The sequence below is a fragment of the Ursus arctos genome, unplaced genomic scaffold, assembly GCF_023065955.2.
Source record: "Ursus arctos isolate Adak ecotype North America unplaced genomic scaffold, UrsArc2.0 scaffold_23, whole genome shotgun sequence".
NCBI lineage: Eukaryota > Metazoa > Chordata > Mammalia > Carnivora > Ursidae > Ursus > Ursus arctos.
Genome location: NW_026622908.1, coordinates 32439140 through 32462089, shown reverse-complemented (window position 1 = coordinate 32462089; position 22950 = coordinate 32439140). Strand labels below are relative to the sequence as shown.

General features: G+C 40.5%; 2 protein-coding genes across 8 annotated transcripts in view; both read left to right on the top strand.

The window, feature by feature from the left end:
• Positions 1–4139, top strand: part of NUP160 (nucleoporin 160) — a 46788-nt gene extending 42649 nt beyond the window's left edge. For all 4 annotated transcript variants that reach the window (XM_044388910.3, XM_048215757.2, XM_057317280.1 and 1 more), the window contains 3 exons: positions 293–418; positions 2445–2549; positions 3172–4139. In XM_044388910.3, coding sequence (XP_044244845.2) covers positions 293–418; positions 2445–2549; positions 3172–3261 — 321 coding nt within the window. In that variant the 3' untranslated portion in view covers positions 3262–4139. The remainder of the gene's footprint in view (positions 1–292; positions 419–2444; positions 2550–3171) is intronic.
• A 7392-nt stretch (positions 4140–11531) lies between these two features.
• Positions 11532–22950, top strand: part of FNBP4 (formin binding protein 4) — a 35992-nt gene continuing 24573 nt past the window's right edge. The window contains exons 1-8 of one of the 4 annotated variants that reach the window (XM_026511903.4): positions 11532–11928; positions 12925–13017; positions 16278–16414; positions 17190–17376; positions 19233–19380; positions 19508–19628; positions 21255–21596; positions 22543–22753. In XM_026511903.4, the coding sequence (XP_026367688.1) occupies positions 11706–11928; positions 12925–13017; positions 16278–16414; positions 17190–17376; positions 19233–19380; positions 19508–19628; positions 21255–21596; positions 22543–22753 (1462 nt within the window). In that variant the 5' untranslated portion in view covers positions 11532–11705. Of the gene's footprint in view, positions 11935–12924; positions 13018–16277; positions 16415–17189; positions 17377–19232; positions 19381–19507; positions 19629–21254; positions 21597–22542; positions 22754–22950 lie in introns of all 4 variants that reach the window. The other 3 variants (XM_026511902.4, XM_048215778.2, XM_026511900.4) reach the window with 3 other exon arrangements.

The following is a 22950-nucleotide window of genomic DNA, read 5'->3' as shown; positions in this document are numbered from 1 at the left end:
CTTTCTCTCTCTCTCTGACAAATAAATAAAATCTTTAAAAATATATAAATAAATAAATCATGTCTTAGATCACAAAACAGGGCAGGAAGGCCACTTAACAAGGTAAAGTCTCACAAGGTTCCCAGAAGTGACTGGGCTCTTAGGAATCCAGCCCTTATCCCAAAATAAGGAAACCCAAATGCTCATTTACTTATATTGAGAAGTATAAATGCCAGGGAATTAGACACTCAGCATCCTTTGGTCATTGCCCAGGTAAGATGGAAATAGGTTCTTAATCTCTGACTTTTTACAGAAGGTTGATGCTGCTGAGTTGCTCCGTTTGTACTTAAACTATGACCTTTTAGAAGAAGCTGTGGATTTGGTTTCAGAATATGTAGATGCTGTATTGGGGAAAGGACATCAGTACTTTGGAATTGAGGTAGGCATGTATGCATGTTTCTTTTTAATTCTGTATTATCACCCTAATAAAGTCAGGATGTGAAAGTAGATTCAACTGTATGACAGTGGATTTAACCTTTACTCTTTGTAGTTATACGACTCGTTTTCTCCACAGTCAGGAACTGGCACTGTAGGAGTCTCCAGTTTCCTGTTTATAAAATGGAAATACATTTCATTTTTCTCCATCAAAGGAATGTAGCTTTAGTTAGTATTTGGAGGAGTGAAGTAATTAAAAACAAAATGTTCTTTTCTGTGTGCCAAAGACTGTGCTGAGTCTCTGGAAGTGTTTTCTCATTTAATCCTTACAGCCACCTCTGAGAGATCATTTTAACCCTTTTTTTTAAACCCATGAAGAAGCAGAGGCTCAAAGGTTAAGTAAGTTGCCAGAGTTCACCCAGATGGTAAAAAGAAGAGCCAGGTCTAAAATCTAGGTCTAGTTAACTACAAAGCCAAGCTCTTAAGCTCTCGGGAAAGTACTGAGAACTTTGAAAGGTGAGCTTTCTCTTTCAAAGCCATCATTTGTCCTTAGGGCAAATGTGTTTCCTGTTGAGTTTCCAGCTGGATTTATGTGTCCTTTATGAATGGCAAGAGAAACACTGTCCAAGGTCTTATTTATTGTCTCACTTCATATTCAGAAGTCAGTTATCTTAGATTAACAATTGGGGCGCCTGGGTGGCACAGCGGTTAAGCGTCTGCCTTCGGCTCAGGGCGTGATCCCGGCGTTATGGGATCGAGCCCCACATCAGGCTCCTCCGCTGTGAGCCTGCTTCTTCCTCTCCCACTCCCCCTGCTTGTGTTCCCTCTCTCGCTGGCTGTCTCTATCTCTGTCAAATAAATAAATAAAATCTTTAAAAAAAAAAAAAAAACAATTAACTTTAGCGTCCCATTAAGGCCCTTCATCACAGCAACCAGAAAACCTTTCAAAAATGTAAGTTGTGTCATATCATCCTCCTTCATAATGCTTATATTTTACTAAGAATAGGGGCGCCTGGGTGGCACAGCGGTTAAGCGTCTGCCTTTGGCTCAGGGCGTGATCCCGGCGTTATGGGATCGAGCCCCACATCAGGCTCCTCCACTATGAGCCTGCTTCTTCTCCCACTCCCCCTGCTTGTGTTCCCTCTCTCGCTGGCTGTTTGTATCTCTGTCAAATAAATAAAGAACATCTTCAAAAAAAAAAAAAAAAAGAATAAATCTTTATTCCTAGTGCAGTCGTCTCAGCCCTGCACGGTCTGGCTGCTGCATGAAATTTAAACAAAGCAATATTTCAATAGATTTGTTGCAAAACAGGCCTATATGTAAAGGGGTCAAAATTGGTCTCAACTACAAAGTAGATGCGGTCTTGTTTCCTAGTAAACTACAAAATTAAGACGGATGTGAAATGTTACATCCAAAAACCCTTATCTGAAGTTTTCTATTTGAGTTAAAAATTCAGAATGTTTCTCTATATGAAGATGTTTTAGGTCCTCCAGACAGGATTAAGATGTTTCATCCTACAGTTACAATTTTAAGCAATTAATTTCAGACAGTCTATAATTTTAGAGAACCAAGATTTCTCAGGGAGTTAGCAAACAGTCACTCAATAAAGGGAGTTGTTTTCACCCATTAAACTTTTTTTTCCAGATAATTTGAATTAAATTTCAGACTGCAAATAGTCTCATTCATTGACACCTTAGAGGTTTTTTTAGCACATTTTTCCTTAATAGGCCTTAGGGCTCCTTCGAGATAAGAGGTGCCATGAATTTAAAAATACATATGAAAAAATAAATAAATGAATAAATAAAAATACATTTGAATCAACTGAGAAAAAGGGCAAGTTTCCCAGTTGAAAAGAGAAGCGAGGGGGTGAGAGTGGTACAATTGTGTGTGTGTGTGTGTGTGTACATGCAATTTCTTACTATAAAAGAAAATAAGTGAAGAATTTTATATTATTGAAACTTGTGAAACTGCCCAGAAGAAATGGTCCACTTTTGAGATTTTCTTCAAATAGTAGATCTTTTCCCTTTCAGTTTCCACTGTCTGCAACGGCTCCGATGGTGTGGCTCCCATACTCTTCTATTGATCAGCTTCTCCAGGCTCTGGGCGAGAACAGTGCCAACAGTCACAACCTTGCTGTAAGTCAGTCCTCTCATGAGACACGCGGGTCTTACAAACCCTTGTGCTAGCGCTTACTCATCAAGCTTGCTCTTCGGTTCTCAAGGATTGAGGGGAGAGCAGAAGCCACTTGTGGCCCTTAACATGCTGGCCCAATCCCTTTACAAAATGGTTAGTTAAGCCAGATGTAGCCTCTCTGGTTCTGAGAAGAGAGCTAGTAACGCTTTTATTAAAATACTGGTGTGGGGTGGGGGGATGGGGTCACTGGGGGATGGGCATTAAGGAGGGCATGTGGTGTGATGAGCACTGGGTGTTACAGGCAACAGATGGGTTGACCTCTGGAACTCATGTTGTATACTATAGGTTGGCTAATTGAATTTAAATTTAAAAAATACTGTTGTGATTTGTGTGTTTAGAAGATTCGTTAGGATAACAGGTTTGGGGAACTGCATTTAACAGAGAAGTCCGATTTTATCAGTAGTCACAGAGCAAACTCCTGTACTGAATGTGGAGTACATGAAGCAGAGTGGTGAACGTCTTTATTAGGGGGAGTCCGGTTGGTGAAGTCAAAGTGCTTAAAAACGTCAGTCTGTTTGTAGTCCTTGACCTGTTCTGTAATGATTCCCTTCTTTTCTCCTACAGCTATCCCAGAAAATACTTGACAAATTGGAGGACTACCAACAAAAAGTTGATAAGGCAACACGGGATTTGTTATATCGTCGCAACTTGTGATCCGGACGGTTGCCTGGCCTTTGTAACCGCTTGGTGCCTCTGAGGGCTTAGGACTTTACCCTGCAGGAACCCTGTATTCCAGGACAATTTTTCTACCTGTAAATGCTGTATACAACATCGAGTCTGCATTCTGCGCAAGAGAGGAGGGCTTATGAGTCACAGAACCTGTGCTTGCTGGCGGTGCTAACACACAATTTCTGGTTTTCAACCTTGGTCTCAAGCAGCTGCTTTTGTATATGATTCACAAGCTTTTTTAGAGTTTCTATTTTTTTAAACTACCGAAAACATTCTTTATCTGCAAATTAAAACCCACCCTCACTTTCCAAAATAGCCGATGGTGGTTGGTTGGGGCTAACCACCAGAAGCAGTCACTGCAAATCCTTCCATTCTTCCCTGTCACTTTTTGTATTTCAATGGAATTATTTTGGTCCAGAACTGACATGTATTTTCTGTATTGCAAACAGAGGCTAATGATTTTGCATACTCTTTTCATTATTTATTGTGGAGTTTTTGTATGATCTTCAATAAAGTATTAAATAATTTGCCTAGATTAAACCTAAAATGATGACCAGTTGTCAAAGAAGATACCTTATTTTGAATCCGGTTCTGAGGCTAAAGTTGAGTAAACTCTTAGCTAAGAAAAAAATTAGAAATTTTATCTATAAGAATAACCAATTTTGAAAGTAAATTCTGTTAACTTCTATGATTTATAATAATCAAGCCGGACTTGATCATACTACTTGTGTAATAATGTATTGGACCAAAATATAAACTTTCCTGGTCAGATTCAGAAGTATTCATGGCCACAAATTTTGGGTAAGGTGGAAAACAAAATCTTGGATTTTATTCTGTATATTAAAATTTATCTTTTAAGGAAACGATCTGTGTATTACTTGCTTGTATGCCCTTTGACCTCTCGAGTTTTCCATAGCCTTTAATTTTTATACTATCGATACCATCAATACCATATTTACATTATATATTTTAAGTAACAGTGTGAGCTTCACCGTGGTACCACTTACTGGTAGATATTGAGATATATGGTTCCTCTTTCATTTTAGCTCTCCATGATTAATATGAAGTGTTTGATATCATGAGGGACTGGGAAAGCCCTTGCCCTGCCAGAACTCTATAAACCTGTAGTTTCCAAGTATAGCAAGAAATACACATATATAACCAAATATACACATATAAAACCAAGAGAAAGATCTCACAGAATATGTATCCTTACTCAGTATGTACCCTGATGTTTTCATGAGTGACTAGTGGATCATAACCCATAGTCTGAAAAATGTCAAATCCTCTTCTAGCCATTTTGGAGAACAAGAAGTAACTTGAGACTGGCCCTGTTCCAGAAACTTACCCACTTGTGCTGCTCATCAGAGCAGTGGTTTCCATGGTGGCAGTTCACAGGACCCTGACCAGTTTTTCCTGTTGTCAGTATTTTGGTACAAGACCTGACCCATGCTGGAGCCACCCCAGCTCTGCTGTCCATTATCTTCCACCTTCTTCACTTTGGTTCCCAACCAGAGCAGAAGGTGGAAATTGTTTTGCTAAACTTCTCTGTCCACTTCAGGTCTGCATTTTTGTTTTCCTGGACCATGTGATATTTTAATAGTCCATAATAGCATTGTTATTCCTTGTTTTTTCCACCCCAAAATGTTCTGATTTCAAAGTGTTATTAAAAGAGCTCCCTCCTGTTTTCTACTAGAACACAATATAGCAAAGTTCTAAAGTATCCTTTAATCTTCACAGTTCTTTCCATTTTTGTCTGTACCTAGAAACTGATAGTCCTGTTATTACTGTTTTTTCACAAATTGAGACCTTAGTATAATAAGTAACTCCTTAACCCCAAACCACAAGAACATACCTTTCCACATCTGCATGGAACTCCACCATCAAAAGACCAATTTATTGTCCAAATGACCCATGCCAGTCTGTATAAACCAAAAGTAGGTATTCCAGTAAATGAGGTTTCATGGTTTAAATGAACTTATTTCTACAAAACACAGAAGATCAAATAATGTAGTATAATAATATACTGGGGCCCCTGGCTGGCTCAGTCAGTAAAGCATGTGACTCTTCACCTTGGGGTCGTGAGTTTGAGTGTTGGATGAAAAGATTATATATATTATATATATAATATCTATAAATAGATTGATCGATCAATCTGGTCCTTGTCCCTGATTCCTTGCAGAGAGCTTCAAAAACCCTTGGAAGTTCGTGGGTGATAGAAGTCTCTGTTAGGCTAATCAGGTGAGTAGTGGAGGGCCCTTAGGTAGCTTCATAATAGGACTAGTTCCCAAGAGAACCAATCCTGTGATGGTGATTACAGGGTTGGAACTTTGGGCCAGGCCAACCTTCTGGGAGGACAGGGACTGGAGATTAAATTCAATTACAGTCACACTGGGCAATGATTTAATCAACCGTACCTATATAATGAAGTCCCAGTAAAAACTACACCAAGGCTGAACACAGCCTCCCGGTTGGAGAACACCTTGTTGTGCTGGGAGGGTGACATGCCCTAACTCCACAGAGAGACAGGCAGGCAGGCAGCATTGGAGCTCTACTCCCTCCCAGACTTCACCCTATGTTTATCGTTTATAATAAAAGTGTTATAAGTATAGTGCTTTCCTGAGTTCTGTGAATGGTTTTAGAGAATTATCAAATATGAGGTGGTGGGAACCCCCAATTTTATAGCCAGTCGAAAGTATGAGTGTCCTGGGGAACCTCACTCAGAGCTGGCCTCTGCAGTAAGGGCAGTCCTGTGGGGGAGCTGAGCCCCTAAACCTGTAGAATCTGACGCTAACTTGGGGAGGGGAGGATGGGAAGGAATCATCAGAATTGAACCGATCAAAAAGCACCTGCTGGGGGGGGGGAGACTGAATAAGTGATATAATTTAGATATCGCACACAAAGCCTCAATCTACCCTACTGAAGCTGGGAATCCTGGAGACACAGTGCATCTCTGTAGGTGGCCTCTTGAAGTTCCAAAACCTAGAGCCTTAAAATGGATTCAGGAATGGATCCCCTGGGGTGGCTCAGTCGGTGAGCAGCTGACTGGATTTCGGCTTGGGTCATGATCTCAGAGTCATGGGATCGTGCGCTGGGTCTGGCTCCCTGCTCAGTGCAGAGTCTGCTCAAGATTCTCTCTTCCTCTCCCTCTGCCCCTCCCCCTACTCACACACCTGCTCTCTCTCTAAATAAACAAAGAAAATCCTTAAAAAATAATAAAACAGATTCAGGAAGGTCAGCTTTTGAAGCTAACTTCAAATACCAAGTAAAGACATTGCCCCATTGTACACCAAATATAATTATAATTAAATATATTCGAAACATGTTTATTTAAATGATTGTTCCTCCCAGGTTTCACTTGTCAAATGTCAGCCTTGAAGTTTGGTTTTACTAAAACAACATTATCACCACAACCAAAAAATCTCAGTCAACCCAGAGGTGCTAAAGTCCCTGGCCAACAAGGATACGGCCTGGTTTTTCTTCAAAAGAAGTGACTGACCACTTTGAGTCTAGATATATGCAAACTTTCCTGTAAAGAGCCAGATAATAGTTCAGGCTCTGTAGTCTACATATGGTCTCTCTCACATATTCTTTGAAATTTTTTGTAGAATCCTTTAAAAGGCCTGATTTAGCTATAACTTGTCTACCCCTGGTCCAGACCCTTAACACCTTCTCTGAGGCCAATCATAGCAAAATATGCCTCCTTCAAAAGCCACTGGTTCTTCGCCCTGGCTAGACATTAGAATAACCTAAAAAGGAGTGCCTGGGTGACTCAGTTGGTTAAGCGTCTGCCTTTGGCTCAGGTCATGATTCCAGGTTCCTGGGATCGAGTCCCACATCAGGCCCCCAGCTCAGCGGAGAGTCTACTTCTCCCTCTCCCTCTGCTGCTTCCCCTACTTGTGCTCACTCTCTCTCTCTCTCTCTCTCTCTGTCAAATAAATAAATAAAATCTTTAGGGGAAAAAAAAAGAATAACCTAAAGAGCTTTTATTTTTTATTTTTTTAAATATTGTATTTATTTACGAGAGAGAGAGAGAGAGAGAGAGAGAGAAGGAGCGGGGGGGGAGGGAGAAGCAGAATTCCCGATGAGCAGGGAGCCCCATGTGGGGCTCGATGTGGGGCTCCAACCCAGGACTCAAGGATCATGACACTTAGCCAAAGGCAGACGCTTAACCGACTGAGCCACCTAGCCACCCCAGAATAAACTAAAGAGCTTTTAAAAAAATAATCGATAGGGGTGCCTGGCTAGCTGGCTTAGTCAGAGGAGAATGAGACTCTTGATCTCAGGATCCTGAGTTCCAGCCCCATGATGGGTGTAGGGATTATTAAAAAAAAAAAAAAAAATAGGGACACCTGACCAGTTCAGTAGGAAGAGCTTGCAACTCTTGATCTCAGGGTGGTGAGTTTGGGCTCCACTTTGGGTGTAGAGATTACTCAAACAAAAAACTTAAAAATTAATTTAAAAAATGATATATAAACTTAAAAAAAAAGATTTTAGGGCTCCTGGGTGGCTCAGTTAAGCGTCTGTCTTCAGCTCAGGTCATGATCCTGGAGTCCCTGGATTGAGTCCCACATCCAGCCCCACATCAGGCTCCCTGCTCAGCAGGGAGTCTGCTTCTCCCTCTCCCTCTGCTCCTCCCCCTGCTCCTGCTCTCTCTCTCGCTTACTCTCCCTCTCAAATAAAAAAAAAATAAATCTAAAAAAAAGATTTTATTTAAGAGAAGAGAGAAGAGAGAGCACAATTAGGGGTGGGGAGCAGAGGGAGAGGAAGAAGCTGGATCCCAGGACTCCAAGATCTGGACCTAAGCTGAAGGCAGACGCTTAATTGCCTACGCCATTCAGGTGCCCCTAAATAAATCAACTTTTTAAATAAACAAATAAATAAACAAATAAATAAATAAATAAATAAAATTGATATTGGGATTCTTGGCTGTCTTGCAGCTCTTGATTTGGGGTCCATGATGGGCATAGAGCTAACTCTAAAAGAAAAAAATTGATATGGGCTCTGTACTCCCACCTCCAATCCTGATTTAGATTTTTATACTGCTTTAGCACTTGCTCTCCAGATGGTTCTATGAACAGTCAGGGTTGAGAACCCTGGTTATAAATATTACAGTTATTTTAGTCACCTCCAAAAATGTAAGTTTCCCCCAAGGGAAAAAAACCTTTCCCATTTCTGCGCACTCTGGCTTAGCTCATAATCTCAACTTGGTTCCAGCCAGTTTTATAATAGCATCTAGATTTCTGTATAAACAAAAGACTCATTAACAGTAATAATAACTGGGGCACCTGGGTGGCTCAGTCCTTGAGGGGCTGCCTTCGGCTCAGGTCATGATCTCAGGGTCCTGTGATAGAGATCCCACCTCGGGCTCCTTGCTCAGCAGGAAGCCTGCTTCTCCCTCTCCCACTCTCCCTGCTTGTGTTCCCTCTCTTGCTATCTCTCTCTGTCAAATGAATAAAAATCTTTTTTAAAATATAAATAAATACTCATGAAAAAAATAGTAATAATAGTTACTATATAATGATTCCTTATTTTGTTCGTGGTACAAGGCAAAGATCTTAAAACTATGATCTAATTTAAACTTCACAACAACCCTATGAATACTGTTACTGGCACATTTTACAGTTCTGAAACAAGTTTACGGTTGTTAAGAAACTTGGCCCAGCAATCACATCTGGAAGGCGCGGAAGCTGTTTTAAACCCAGACATTTGGCTTCAGAACTCCTATGTACAACTACTATGTTCCAATGCCTCTTCCCTCAAGAAATAAGTCAGAAAACTGCAAAGAGCTCCAAAACAGCAAATTCTCCCACTTTTAGCTGCTAATTTTTCAGAAATCTTGGGAGTCTAAACTCAGGACACTAATCCAGATATTTCTCCCATAGACAAGAAAAGAACTCTTGCTACTTATTTCAAGTCTGTATATAGTCATGCACTATATTCATTCAAAAATTGAGTGCTTATGTTCCAGAAAGTGCATTTCATAAGCAGGGAACAAAATGGACAAGTCACTGTTTTTATGGCTTTTGCATCCCCAAACTGGCTGGGATTCATTCTTAAGAGCATGCAACTTTTTTTTTGTTTTGTTTTGTTTATTTATTTATTTATTTATTTGACAGAGATAGAGACAGCCAGCGAGAGAGGGAACACAAGCAGGAGGAGTGGGAGAGGAAGAAGCAGGCTCATAGCAGAGGAGCCTGATGTGGGGCTCGATCCCATAACGCCAGGATCACGCCCTGAGCCAAAGGCAGACGCTTAACCGCTGTGCCACCCAGGCGCCCCAAGAGCATGCAACTTTTGATCTTGGGGTTGTGAATTTAAGCCCCACGTTGAGTGTAGACATTATTTTAAAAAGTAAACTTAAGGGACACCCGGGTGGCGCAGTTAAGCGTCTGATTCTTGGTATCGGCTCAGGTCCCGATCTCAGGGTCATGAGATTGAGTCCCAAGTCAGGATCTGAGCTCAATGCTGAGTCTCCTTGAGATTCTCCCTCCCTTTCTGCCCCTCCCGTGTCCTCTCTCTCTAAAATAAGTAAATATTTTATTTGACAGAGAGAAAGAGAGAGCCAGAGAGCACAAGTGGCGGGGGGGGGGGGGGGACGGGGAATGGCAGAGGGAGAAGAAGAAGCAGGCTCCCCAATGAGCAGGGAGCCGGATTCTAAAGGGCTCCATCCCAGGACAGTAGGATCATGACCTGAGCAGAAGGCAGATGCTTAACCAACTGAGCCACCCGGAATCCCCAAATAAATAAATCTTAAAACAAAACAAAGCAATTTGGGGGCACCTGGTGGCTTAGTCCATAGAGGATACGACTTGTGATCTCTGGGTGGTGGTAAGTTCTCTTGATCTCAGGGTTGTAAATTCAAGCCCCACTTGGGTGTAGAGATTACTTAAAAAATAAAATCTTAATGGGGCGCCTTTGTGTCTCAGTCGGTTAAGCATCTGCCTTCGGCTCCAGTCATGATCCCTGCTCATCAGCGAGCCTGCTTCTCCCTCTCCTCCCCACTGCTCTTTCTATCTCCGTCTCTCTCAAATAAATAAAATCTTTTTAAAAATCTTTAAAAAAAAACAATTTGAGGGATCATCTACACATTATGGATAATGTTATCTACCATATAAGGTTGTGGTGAGAATAAAATACACTTATATTTGGGTGGGTTTTTTTTTCTTCAAGATTTTATTTATTTTGAGAGAGAGAAGAAAGTGAGCACGAACAGGGGGAGGAGCAGATGGAGAGGGAGATGCTGACTCCCTGCTAAGCAGGGAACCTGATGTGGGGCTGGATCCCAGGACCCTCGGATCATGACCTCAAGCCAAAGGCAGACCCTTAACAACACTGAGCCACCCAGGCACACCTACAGTTGTACTTGTAAAGCGCTCAGACAGTGCCTCACACATAGTAAGTGCTCAATAAATGTTAGGTATTATTCTAGCAAGAACCGAGTGGCTGGGGATATAAAAATAAATACCACTCAATTTCTTAAGATCAACCGAGAAGGAAAGGGATATAACGGATATAACGGTAGGATGTCAAGCACTAGGGAGGGGCTCAGCGATGAAACACAAGGTTGAGAGATAATGCCTGCTCTGGGTCTTGAGGAATGGAGAGTTTTGCCATGTGATACTGTATTCCAGCTGGTGTTCAACTGGCTGCCTCCAGAGGAGGGAAGAAGGGGACAGGGAGGGGAGAATTCTAAAGGAAGATAACGCTAATAAAGCAGGTTGAGAATATCAATGGGCTAGATTGGGTAAGCTCCTGTATCACATCGAAACAATTTAGGATTTTTCCTCGTATGCAGTACGATGTCTAGTGATTTTTTTCAGCTGATAAGCAACCCAATAGGAGACATCAAATTTGTGCTCTAATAAAAAAACCTACAAAAGCATAAAAGACCCACTATTTTATTTAGTGTTCAACAGCATACCCAAAGTAAGCCACAATAATCAGGACAAAACTCTGGGAAAAGAAGCACAGTTTCCCAAAGGCCAAAAAAAAAAAAAAAAAAACCCAAAAACGAACGGCCAACCGAGAATAGGAGCAAGATGGAGGACGAGGGGATAAAGAAAAGACTCCGCAAAAGACGCATGGGTGGAGTCCGACGTAATGGAAAGTCATTCTAACATAGGCCCTTCCGCGCTATTGGCCTGACTCTCACCCTTTTTCCTTCTCCATTGGCTATTGCATCCTTCAATGGATCAAAGTAGCCAATCGCCTAGCACCGTGGGTAAAGCCCGCCCTTCCTCCCTGTGGGGAGTAGCCAGAATAGCGTGAAGGACCAAAGGCGCTTGCGCGGGCGCGCGCTCCGCCGGTTAAAATCAGATTCTCTCAGGAGGCGGTATCGCGGTGCATGAATATTGATTACGCAGCGCCGCGCGGAGCGCCCGCCCCTCTCGGCTGGCCGACGCTCGCGGCTCGCGCTCGGGCTCGCGATGGGGAAGAAGTCCCGGGCGGTACCCGGCCGCAGGCCCATCCTGCAGCTCTCGCCGCCGGGGCCTCGAAGCAACACGCCGGGCAGGGATCCGGAGCCGGAACCCGACACGGAACCGGACTCGACGGTGGCGGCGCCTAGCCAAACAGCTCCGGCGGCGCCACCGACGACAACAACCACGGTGACTACTGCCGCCGCGGCCCCGGACGACTCGCCTTCAGAAGGTAAAGGTGCGCGAGGCCCCGATACTTAGGTGGGGCGTCCGAAACTCGAGCTCGGGGCTTGCGGCCTACGGCAGGGCCGCGGGAGGAAGAGAAACGCGGGCGGGCGGGCTTCCTCCGCATCCGAGGCCTGCTGCGTGGGGCCCGAGGGGAGGACCACTGTGGGCCCCAGGGCGGCGGAAGGGGCCGGCGGCGGCGCTATGCGCGCCCGCCCGACTGACTGATGGAGAGGCGCCATCTCTGGTGCAGGGCTTGGCCTGGCCTCCCGAGTCTCCTCGACGTGCACCTTTGGCTTTGCATAACTTACGGGGTATTTGTGAAAGTACGAGCTTCTCGTCCGAGGCCTCGTGACCAGGAACCTGGCCTTTAACACACGTCATGTGCTTTTCCCTTCGTTTTTGTTGAAACCGAAAGGGACCCTTTAGAAGTGAGCAAACCCATTTTATTATGCCAGCCAAAGCGAACGTAACCCCAAATTGGCAGGTATCCCCAGGATTCCTGCAGAAGTGGAACTGGTGGGTTCCCAAGTACTTGTTTGTGCCCAGAATGGTACTTGGATTAAGAGTAACTGTTCAACGCTGCTACGGGGGCCACATGCCCGAGAAGCCGCGACCGTTTCAGGCGCTAAAAAATCTCGTTGGGTAGTTCATGCGGAAGGAAAAAAAATGCTATAGCTGTATTGTTGTAAAGGCCCAGTGGTAGCCCGGAAATTTATTGTGTATGTGTGTGTGTATTTTTAAATTTTTGCATTATTTCAGATGTGCTTTTACGTACCATAATCATATTCTTAATGTTAAAGTCACTAGTCACGTGGAAGAGGCTAGCTATGCTTGTTTATCATCTCCCGATTATTTGGGTCAGTGATGAATTTACACACCCTGCTTTCATATTGATGAAATTTAGACTTGGAAGGTCAAATCGAAGATTGTTTTGTCACCTGTAGTGTTTTCTCTGGTCCACCCGCACACTAGTTTTCTTTTGTTCCCTTTTTAAATCCAGATGAACAGGAAGTGGTGGTGGAGGTTCCCAAAGTTGTTCAGAATCCTCCCAAACCAGTCATGACCACCAGACCTACAGCCGTTAAAGCAACAGGTACAATTTTTTTTTTTTCACGTTTTCTACAACGTCTTTCATTAGGATCAGATTGGGTTTGTATATAAGGTATTTTGTTGAATGCTTCAGTGTTGCTAACTTATATTTCTCCCATAAAGTGGACATTTAAAATTTTTGTATCTAAGGGCTTGCAGGTATACACACTTTAACCAAAGTCAAATTTGTTGTTGCTTTTTCTCTGTTCCCAAGATACTTTGTACTACTTTTCTTCTAATGCTATTTTGTAGTTTTCTGGCTCCCCAACTAGCTTGGTGTTCTTTAGAGACATAAAGGATGTCTTTTCATTCTGTGCATTTCTTTTCCAGCACAGTGCTTTGATTGGTACCTAGCGAATATCTATGGAACTGAAAATTGCTCTTATTAAGTATTTTTTAAGCATGAAGGAATATTCGGATATATAGGAAGTGCCAAGAATGTTAGTTTTTTCTATTCTTTATATATCTTGAAAGTTCAAAATATGTTTTGTACTTAATATCTTGTAACTGATAATAATCTTATTCTTTTCAGTTTGGAGTTCTCTCTGTGCTGTATGAATACACCTGAAATAATAGATGCTCATTCCTTTCTCCTCCCACTTGCCACTTCAAAAAAAGTTGTTAAAATATGTTTTTATAATATAGTAGAGCAAGCATATTTAATATTTTTATGCAGAAGAACATTGTGGTAATATGCATGTGAAATTCTCTAAGGAAAAATTCAGATTAGCCTCTGAAATTAGATCAATAGACTACTATGATATTTTTATCCTATTGATTGTTAATAGTTTCGATAACCAAAAGGATTAAAACTGTTCAGATGTTACAGTTATTAGAAATATGACACAGTTACTGTTTGAAACTTACAAGTGAGATATACACCTAAGAAATAATTTTCTACCTAATGTAGCTATTTGATTTCCAGATTGTGCTTATTGATGTTTGAACAGTTAGCACCCCTCTCAAAAAAAGACTGGTAAGGACTATGACTCTGAAGAATGTCCTTGCTTCCCCTGATTTTAAGTAGCAACAACATCTCAGTGGTAGTCTGGGGTAGGTCCCCTGAGGCTTTTGTTTATTTTATTTTTTAAATTAATTTTACATAATAATTATGACTTTATATTCAGTGTTACTCTAAATTCATGCCTGTTCCTTATCAATGGTGAACTAAATTTTCATGTGATTAGAACTTACATGCATTTCATGACTTGCTTTTATCTTGCTTTTATTCTTTTAGCATTACTTTCTGTCTCTTTAGCATTATTTCATGTAATCCTGTAATGGTCTGATTAATCATAAATTAATACTGCATTAGGTACTGTGCTGTAATTTGCTTTACCAGTCCCCTATTTGAGTTGTTTACAGCTTTCATTTATTTAAATACAGCTGCCAGAAGCTTTGTGTGAAAAAAATTTTTGAATTATTTTGGGGGTTATATTCTCAAAGATGGGATTATCTAGCTGAAAGAAACTAGAGTTTTGTGGGTCTTGGTATATGGAACCAGATTATTCTTAAGAAGTAATTTATGTTGTCTCTACAATATTAAGTATGCCTATTTCCCCAAAATATTGGGTTTAATCATTTTCATTTATTTGCTGTTTAATAGTCATTATGTTATTAGCTTGTAAGAGGTTTGATGTGTAAGCTCTGAGGTAAAGAAAAAAGGAATAGGTGGGGCCTTGGCTAAACCTATTGAGTCTAGGGAACTACCAACCCCGGCTTGGGGAATTTTGTATCAAAATTCCATGCAGCTCACCTGGTTGGAATCTTTTACCAAAGGATGTAGAATTAAAGGCTCATGAACTCGATGATTATATATATAATTGTCTGTAAGAAGTGTTTTTGTGTAAAAATATAAATTTCCCATCTTCCCCCCCCCACCCCCCTAAAACATCAGTGCTGAACACTAAAGTGCATATTTTTTTCATACAGAAAGGCCTCTTTTTGTATTACTACCCTTACTAAGCTATAAGCTATTACCTTTTACTCAGAAAATCAGAAGAGTTGACTGACATGCCCCAAAACGATGAGAAATAAAATATTTGGTAACTGGAAAATGGAACATTGTCAGATGTCCACTTAAAAATCTTCCTAATCAGAGGTGCCTGGGTGGTGCAGTCATTAAGCATCTGCCTTTGGCTCAGGGCGTGATCCCGGTTTTCTGGGATCGAGCCCCACATCAGGCTCTTCCGCTGGGAGCCTGCTTCTTCCTTTCCCACTCCCCCTGCATGTGTTCCCTCTCTTGCTGGATGTATCTGTCAAATAAATAAAATCTTAAAAAAAAAAAATCTTCCTAATCAGAAAAAATTAAAATTAAAAATTAAAAACATAAAAAAATAAAAATCTTCCTAACCAGTTTTAAATATTTTAGAAATTGGTATTTAATACAAGAACTTAGCTATATACTAAAAATAATGAAGGCAAGATTTATATGACTAAAGCAATGAATGTGAATTCCTATGACAAATGAAGCAATTTATCTCATTAATTAATTTATGGAATTATGATAAAACTATTTTACTTTTTGATAAATCTGTTCATTTACCAAATATTTATTGAGAACATAGAATGTTGCCAGGTACGGGGAAATTTAGTCTTACTGATAGCTGAAAAATTTAGTTGTAGTTTAACATTTAATGTACTTATTATAATGAAATAATCTATAAGAAGAATATATATGTTTGCTTAACCATAACATTAGAGTGGCCACAGGTAGTACAAAAGGAAATGGCATACATAGCAGCCATCACAGAGGCCATACCTGATACCTCTTGAGTTTGAGGAAGACATTGATGATTAGTTGCCGCATTTGTGTTGTTTTGATTCTAGCACTTTGAATTCCATTATGATTTGTTGCTTCTTGTTTGAGGAAAAATCATTCAAGAAGATTTTTAGTTTTAAAAAATCTTTTTGTTTCATGTACCAAATCCTAATTGGCTTGCTTGTTTGAGATGGACACATAAAGCAACAAATTCTAAAATCAGATTTACCATGTGCTATTTTGACAGAGAGTATGTGGCTGATGATTGTGTATTTTGAGAAGGATATCAAGCAGCTGTGTGAATGAATTTATCAGCTCTAAGTGCATAATGTAATTTATACCTCTCTGTGATAGTTCAGTGATGATTTATTTTGAGGTTGTGCTCTAATCTGTAAGTAAAGTAAATGTAAACTCTGAAGAACCATGTCATATTTTTTTCTTGAGTACTTCCTGGGGCATACTGGCGTTGTTGTTATTAACATTGTTTACTGTTTTGTTTCTAGGAGGTCTGTGCCTGCTTGGTGCATATGCTGACAGTGATGATGATGAGAGTGATGTTTCAGAAAAACCAGCACAGTCTAAAGAGGCAAATGGAAACCAGTCAGCTGATATTGATAGTACATTGGCCAACTTCCTAGCGGTTAGTGGTGCTTTTGTTTGGGTTTTTAGTTATTGAAGCCACTTTGGGACCTGGATCTCAAGTAGTTAGCCTACTTTTTTGTCAGGCTTGGTGTTCTCCCCCCCTCCCTTCTTATCCCCTTCCATCCTGTTCGTTAGTCCCTCCCCATTGCTCTCTTCTCTTCTCTTTTTGTAAAGGTTGTAAGGAGGAGAAAATGGAGAATTAAAAGGTTTGGGGAACTTTTAAGTAATTGGAAGATTCGAGAAGCTGAGAACAGATTGTGTAGAATTTTTTTTTTTAAGATTTTTTTTAAGGTTTTTTTTTTTTTTTTTTTTTAAGATTTTATTTATTTATTTGACAGACACAGCCAGTGAGAGAGGGAACACAAGCAGGGGGAGTGGGAGAGGAAGAAGCAGGCTCCCAGCAGAGCAGGGAGCCTGATGCAGGGTTTGATCCCAGGACACTGGGATCACGCCTTGAGCCAAAGGCAGACGCTTAATGATTGAGCCACCCACGCGCCCCTAAGATTTTATTTCTTTGACAGAGAGAGAGAGCACAAGCAGGGGGATGGCAGGCAGAGGGAGAAGCAGGCTCCCCGCTGAGCAGGGAGCCCGATGTAGGGCTCGATGTGGGGCTCCATTCCAGGACCCTGGGATCATGACCTGAGTTGAAGGCAGATACCTAACTGACTGAGCCACCCAGGCACCCCTAGAATTTTTTTTTATGGTGTTTGTCATTTCTTCAGCTTTCTGGTTTTGAGGTTATTAATGCATTTGTTAATGTTTTCATTCTAAAGGAGATTGATGCTATAACAGCTCCTCAGCCTGCAGCTCCTGTAGGAGCTTCTGCTCCACCTCCAACTCCACCTCGACCAGAGCCAAAGGAATCAGCAACGTCTGCCCTTTCTTCTACTACTTCAAATGGAACGGACTCAACTCAGACTGCAGGGTGGCAGTATGATACTCAGTGTTCATTAGCAGGAGGTAAGTTTGATCCTTTGATTTTTTTAAAGAAATCTAAAGTGCAATCTTTAAAGGTGTTCTAGGCATTGACATTCCCAAAGATGAAAACCCCTATCCTTTAGCCCTAGACTTTAGGATTTTGGCCTATTAAGTACATTGTTTAGAATATGATAAGGAGGACTATTTTCTCTAAGAATTACTAGGATAATAATTGTATCTTTTGAAAAAAATTGGAAAAAATATTGCTCTTTTAAGCAGTTGCAGTTTATGCCAAGTGAATAATAAAAGCCATTATTTTAAAAATTCTTCTGGGGTTCAAGATACGTTTTTGGACTGTCAAACTGCTTTTTTAAGCCATGTGTGCAAAGAGGATTTGGGAAGGAGGAGTTGGACCCCAGGGAACATTTGACAATGTCTGAAGACATTTTTGGTTGTCACAGTGGGGGGTGGGAAATTGTTAGTGCATCGAGTGGGTAAAATCTGAGATGCTAAACACCACGTAGGACTGCCCCCACCACATCAAAGAACTCTCCAGCCCAGATGTTAGCAGTGCTAATGTTGAGGAACCCTGTGTTAGATTGTTATGGCTTTAGAGCTGACTTGGGATATGAGATCAGAATTGTGGAGAAATTTGTGCCTTTTTTTTTTTAAATTTTTTAATTTTAATTCCAGTATAGCTAACACACAGTGTTATATTAGTTTCCAAGTGTACAGTAGAGTGATTTAGGAATTCTGTCCATCACTCTGTCCCCATCATAATAAGTTCACTCCTTAATCCCCATTACCTATTTACCTATCCCCACTCCCACCTCCCCTCTGGTAACCATCAGTTTGTTCTCTGTAGTTAAGAGTCTGTTTCTTGGTTTGTTTGTCTCTCCTTTTCTTCCCTTTGCTCATTTGTTTTGTTTCTTAAATTCCACGTGAGTGAAATCTTATGGTATTTGTCTTTCTCTGAGTGACTTATTTTGCTTTGCATTATACTCTCTAGCTCTGTGTTGTTAGAAGTGGCAAGATTTCATTCTTTTTTATGGCTGAATAATATTCCATTGTGTATATATACCACCTTCTTTATCTATTGATGGACACTTGGGCTCTTTCCGTAATTTGGCTATTATAAATAATGCTGCTATAAACATACGGGTGCGTATTATCCTTTCAAGTTAGTGTTTTTGTAGGCTTTGGGTAAATACCCAGTTGTGTGTTCACTAAATAATAGGGTAGTTCTATTTTTAATTTTTTGAGGAACCTCCATACTGTTTTCCACAGTGGCTGCACCAGTTTGTATTCCTACCAGCAGTGTAAGAGGGTGCTTTTTTCTCCACGTCCTCACCAACACCTGTTTCTTGTGATTTTGATTTTAGCCATTCTGACATGTGTCGGGTAATATCTTGTAGTTTCAATTTGCATTTATTTATGTGTCGTCCGTCTGTATGTCATCTTTGGAGAAATGTCTGTTCATGTCTTCTGCCTATTTTTAGTTGGATTATTTGGTTTTTGTTTGTTGTGGGGTTTTTTTTGTTTGTTTTTTAAGGATTTTATTTATTTGACAGAGAGAGACACGGGAAGAGAGAGAATGCTAGCAGGGGGAGTGGGAGAGGGAGAACAGGCTTCCCACTGAGCAGGGAGCCTGATGCGGGGCTTGGTCCCAAGACCCTGGGGTCATGATCTGAGCCGAAGGCAGACACTTAACAACTGAGCCACCCTGGCACCCCAGGATTATTTGGGTTTTGGGTGTTGAATTGAAGTTTTTTACATATTTTGGGTACTAACCCTTTATCAAATATGTCATTTGCAAATATCTTCCCCCATTCAGTAGGTCGTCTTTAGTTTTGTTGATGAGAAATTTGTGTTTTAAAATTTGTTTTATTTTCTTCTAGTTGGAATTGAGATGGGAGATTGGCAAGAAGTCTGGGATGAGAACACAGGATGCTATTATTATTGGAACACACAAACAAATGAAGTGACTTGGGAGTTACCCCAGTATCTTGCCACCCAGGTACAGGGATTACAACATTATCAGCCCAGGTAAGAATAGACTTGAAATTACCCAAGAAGGCAGTTAGAGTCTTATCCTTTGTTGATAATATTTGCCTTCTGTTTCTCTTGTTAAGTATGTGTGTGTCTATATATATTTGTTTTGTTTTGTTTTTAGTTCTGTAACAGGTGCTGAAGCTAATTTTGCAGTTAATACAGACGTGTATACTAAGGAGAAAAACGTTGCTGTTTCCAGTAGTAAAAGTGGACCAGTCATAGCCAAGCGAGAAGTTAAAAAGGTCAGTTTTACAATTTATCTCATTTGCTTATTTCAAATCTAAAGAATTTGACTGTTACTCTGGCACAGGTATAGACGCCTTCTGTTACTGTTTTACAACCAGTTGTGAAATAGGATAAATGCTGATTTCTTAAAGCTTTATTTAATCTAATGTTTATGTTTAATATGTTGCATTTATACCAGCTATCCAGTTTAGTAGTTCTTTTGGAACTTTAGGGTGTATCACAGAGGCTCGTTCGGTCATTGTGAAGGATGTGGGAGCAGCCAAGCAGGCAGGGCTTCAGAGCTCCTTCTTTGCTTCAGAATAGCTCTATTTTGGGGCCCCCGCATAAGTTTTTTGTTTTGTTTTGTTTTTTTGTAATAAAGATAAGCTACCTTAAAAATTAAAAACTATTTTTAGTAAAATGAGCATTTCCATAGATTCATCAGTAAGACAAAGTAAGTTGTACCCTGTAGTACGTGTGTTGAATTTTAATTTATCTTGAATTTTATTTTTTTTATTTTTTTATTTTTTTAAAGATTTTATTTATTTATTTGACAGAGATAGAGACAGCCAGCGAGAGAGGGAACACAAGCAAGGGGAGTGGGAGAGGAAGAAGCAGGCTCACAGCAGAGGAGCCTGATGTGGGGCTCGATCCCATAACGCCGGGATCACGCCCTGAGCCGAAGGCAGACGCTTAACCGCTGTGCCACCCAGGCGCCCCTAATTTATCTTGAATTTTAAGTGATGGGTTTGAATGGGGAGTATAGTAAAAAGTACTTTTTAGGGGGCGCTTGACTGACCCAAGTCAGTAGGTAGAGCATGTAACCCTTGATCTCAAGCTCCATGTTGGGTGTGGAGCCTGCTTAAATAAACACACACACACACACACACACACACACACTTCCAGAATAATTTGGTATTTATAACTGTAGGAGGGAAGTAGATTAAATATTACCCCAATGAAGGAAATGGGCACTTTAAGTTTAATCACACATTTCATTTTAGAATTATTTCACTTTCCTCTAAATCACCTTTCTAGCATACCTGTGAAGTTACGTCATTATACAGAAGAGTGGAGATTTATCCAGTCATATGTTGAGTTGACAAAACTCAGATCTTATTTATTTTTTAAAATTCTGCTTCTGCTAACCTGCCTTTAGACTTGGAAAATAGGGGGGAAGATATGTATGAATCCCACCGAAAACTAGGTTCTAGTTCAAACACTGCTTTCCTAAAGTAACAGTGTTTGTATTATGTTCACGTAAGGAAAATGTACAAACATATGTACTAATCTGTTGGTAGTCAGTGGTTTTTAAGAATACCCAGTGATTGGGGGTGCTCAGTTGGTTAAGCATCTGCCTTTGGCTCAGGTCGTAATCCCAGAGTTCTGGGATCAAGTTCCGCATCAGGCTCCCTGCTCAGCAGGAAGTCTGCTTCTCCCTCTCCATCTATACCTTCCCCCCCGCTCATGCTCTGTCTCTCTCTCTCTCTCTCAAATAAATAAATAAAATCTTAAAAAAGAAGAAAAGAAAATCCAGTGATTGAAAAATATAGTCATTTTTAGCATGAACAAATTGAATATGTATTCAGGTGAGGTGTTTTATTTATTTTTTTAGATAAATGAGATTATTTTATTCTTTATAGGAAGTAAATGAAGGAATTCAGGCTCTCTCAAATAGTGAGGAGGAGAAGAAAGGGGTGGCAGCATCACTGCTTGCTCCCTTGTTGCCTGAGGGAATAAAAGAGGAAGAAGAAAGATGGAGAAGAAAAGTAATTTGTAAAGAAGCAGAGCCAGCTTCAGAAGTGAAAGAAGCAAGTACAACAGCAGAAGAAGCAGCAACAGTAGTAAAACCACAGGAAATTACATTGGACAACATGGAAGACCCTTCTCAGGAGGATCTTTGCAGTGTTGTTCAATCTGGAGAGAGTGAAGAAGAAGAGGAACAAGATACCCTTGAGCTGGAGCTTGTTTTGGAAAGAAAAAAAGTAAGGTTTTAGAGCTTTTGTTACATGTCTTTTCTCCCTTCAGTAGTAGTAGACCCTGGGATCGTTGTGCTCGGTTTACTGCCATTTTTGGGATTTTGTTTTTCTTAACCTTTTGTCTAGGTATGTTTAGGCTTCTGTAAGAAAAACTTGAACTGTGGAGTTGTAGTTCTTTTGGTTCCTGATGATACTTTTGGTAGTTGACAACTATCAAAGAAAACAACTATCAAACTAATAAAGACTGATACTGCTCTGATTTAAAGATAGATAGATACAGTGAATAATGTATCTTTTATTTAGCTTCTTAACAAATGAGCATTGTAAATTCTTGATAATAACTTGGTTTTTAACCCAACAGTTAAAGTACGGGTTGACTTCCAGCGATCACCCATGGGATTGTTCACATAGTTAAATGGGCCTTGTAAAATTAAGAGGAACCAATAATTTCATGTGCTTTCCTTTCAAAAAAGATGGCGCACAGGAAACTTCCCTGATTGAGAAATTGATTTTTACCTATTTTCTGCCCTGATTTTTCTTGGAACAGTTTCATCTACCGCTACTTTGAGTATGAAGCAAATCTTAATGGGTGTTATAACAGCAATATCTTCTTGAAGCTTTCCCCGTTTTGAAAAATTTGAAGCTATGGAGAGGGACAGGCAAAGTTAGACTTTATTGTGTTCATACATTGGAAAATTTGTCTCTTAGTGGATCTCTAGGACCTATCCCCTTCAAATAGGTATTTGTCAACTATAATTATGAATAAGATTTACTGGATACTAATAAAAAATATGAGCATAATGTTTGGCTCTGATGGAAAAATATGTTAAATACTTACTGTCCTCAAAGGATTTTAATTCTCATAATATGTGGTTATCATTTTTGGTATTCACAAATGTTTAAATGTTGATAAACAGCTAATGACACTCTAACTTTGTTATGTTCATCCTAGGCAGAGTTACGAGCCTTGGAGGAAGGAGATGGTAGTGTGTCAGGGTCTAGTCCATGTTCTGACATCAGCCAGCCAGCATCTCAGGATGGAATGCGTAGACTTATGTCTAAAAGGGGGAAATGGAAGATGTTTGTTCGAGCTACAAGTCCAGAATCTACCAGTCGGAGTTCTAGCAAAACTGGACGAGAGACTCCAGAAAATGGAGAAACTGGTAATTCGTGTTTTACTTTAAACTTTCAGAGTTGAGAGATAGAGAGTGGAAATCCTTTCCCTTTTTTGATTCCCACTTCAGCAAAAAGAAAGAGATAACACTTACCCTTTTATGGGAGTGCTAGAAAGGAAGCTTCCTGTCACTTCTCTCCTTTTCCTACTCCACCTCCAGTGGAGGAGTGAGAGTTAAGAGTTGCC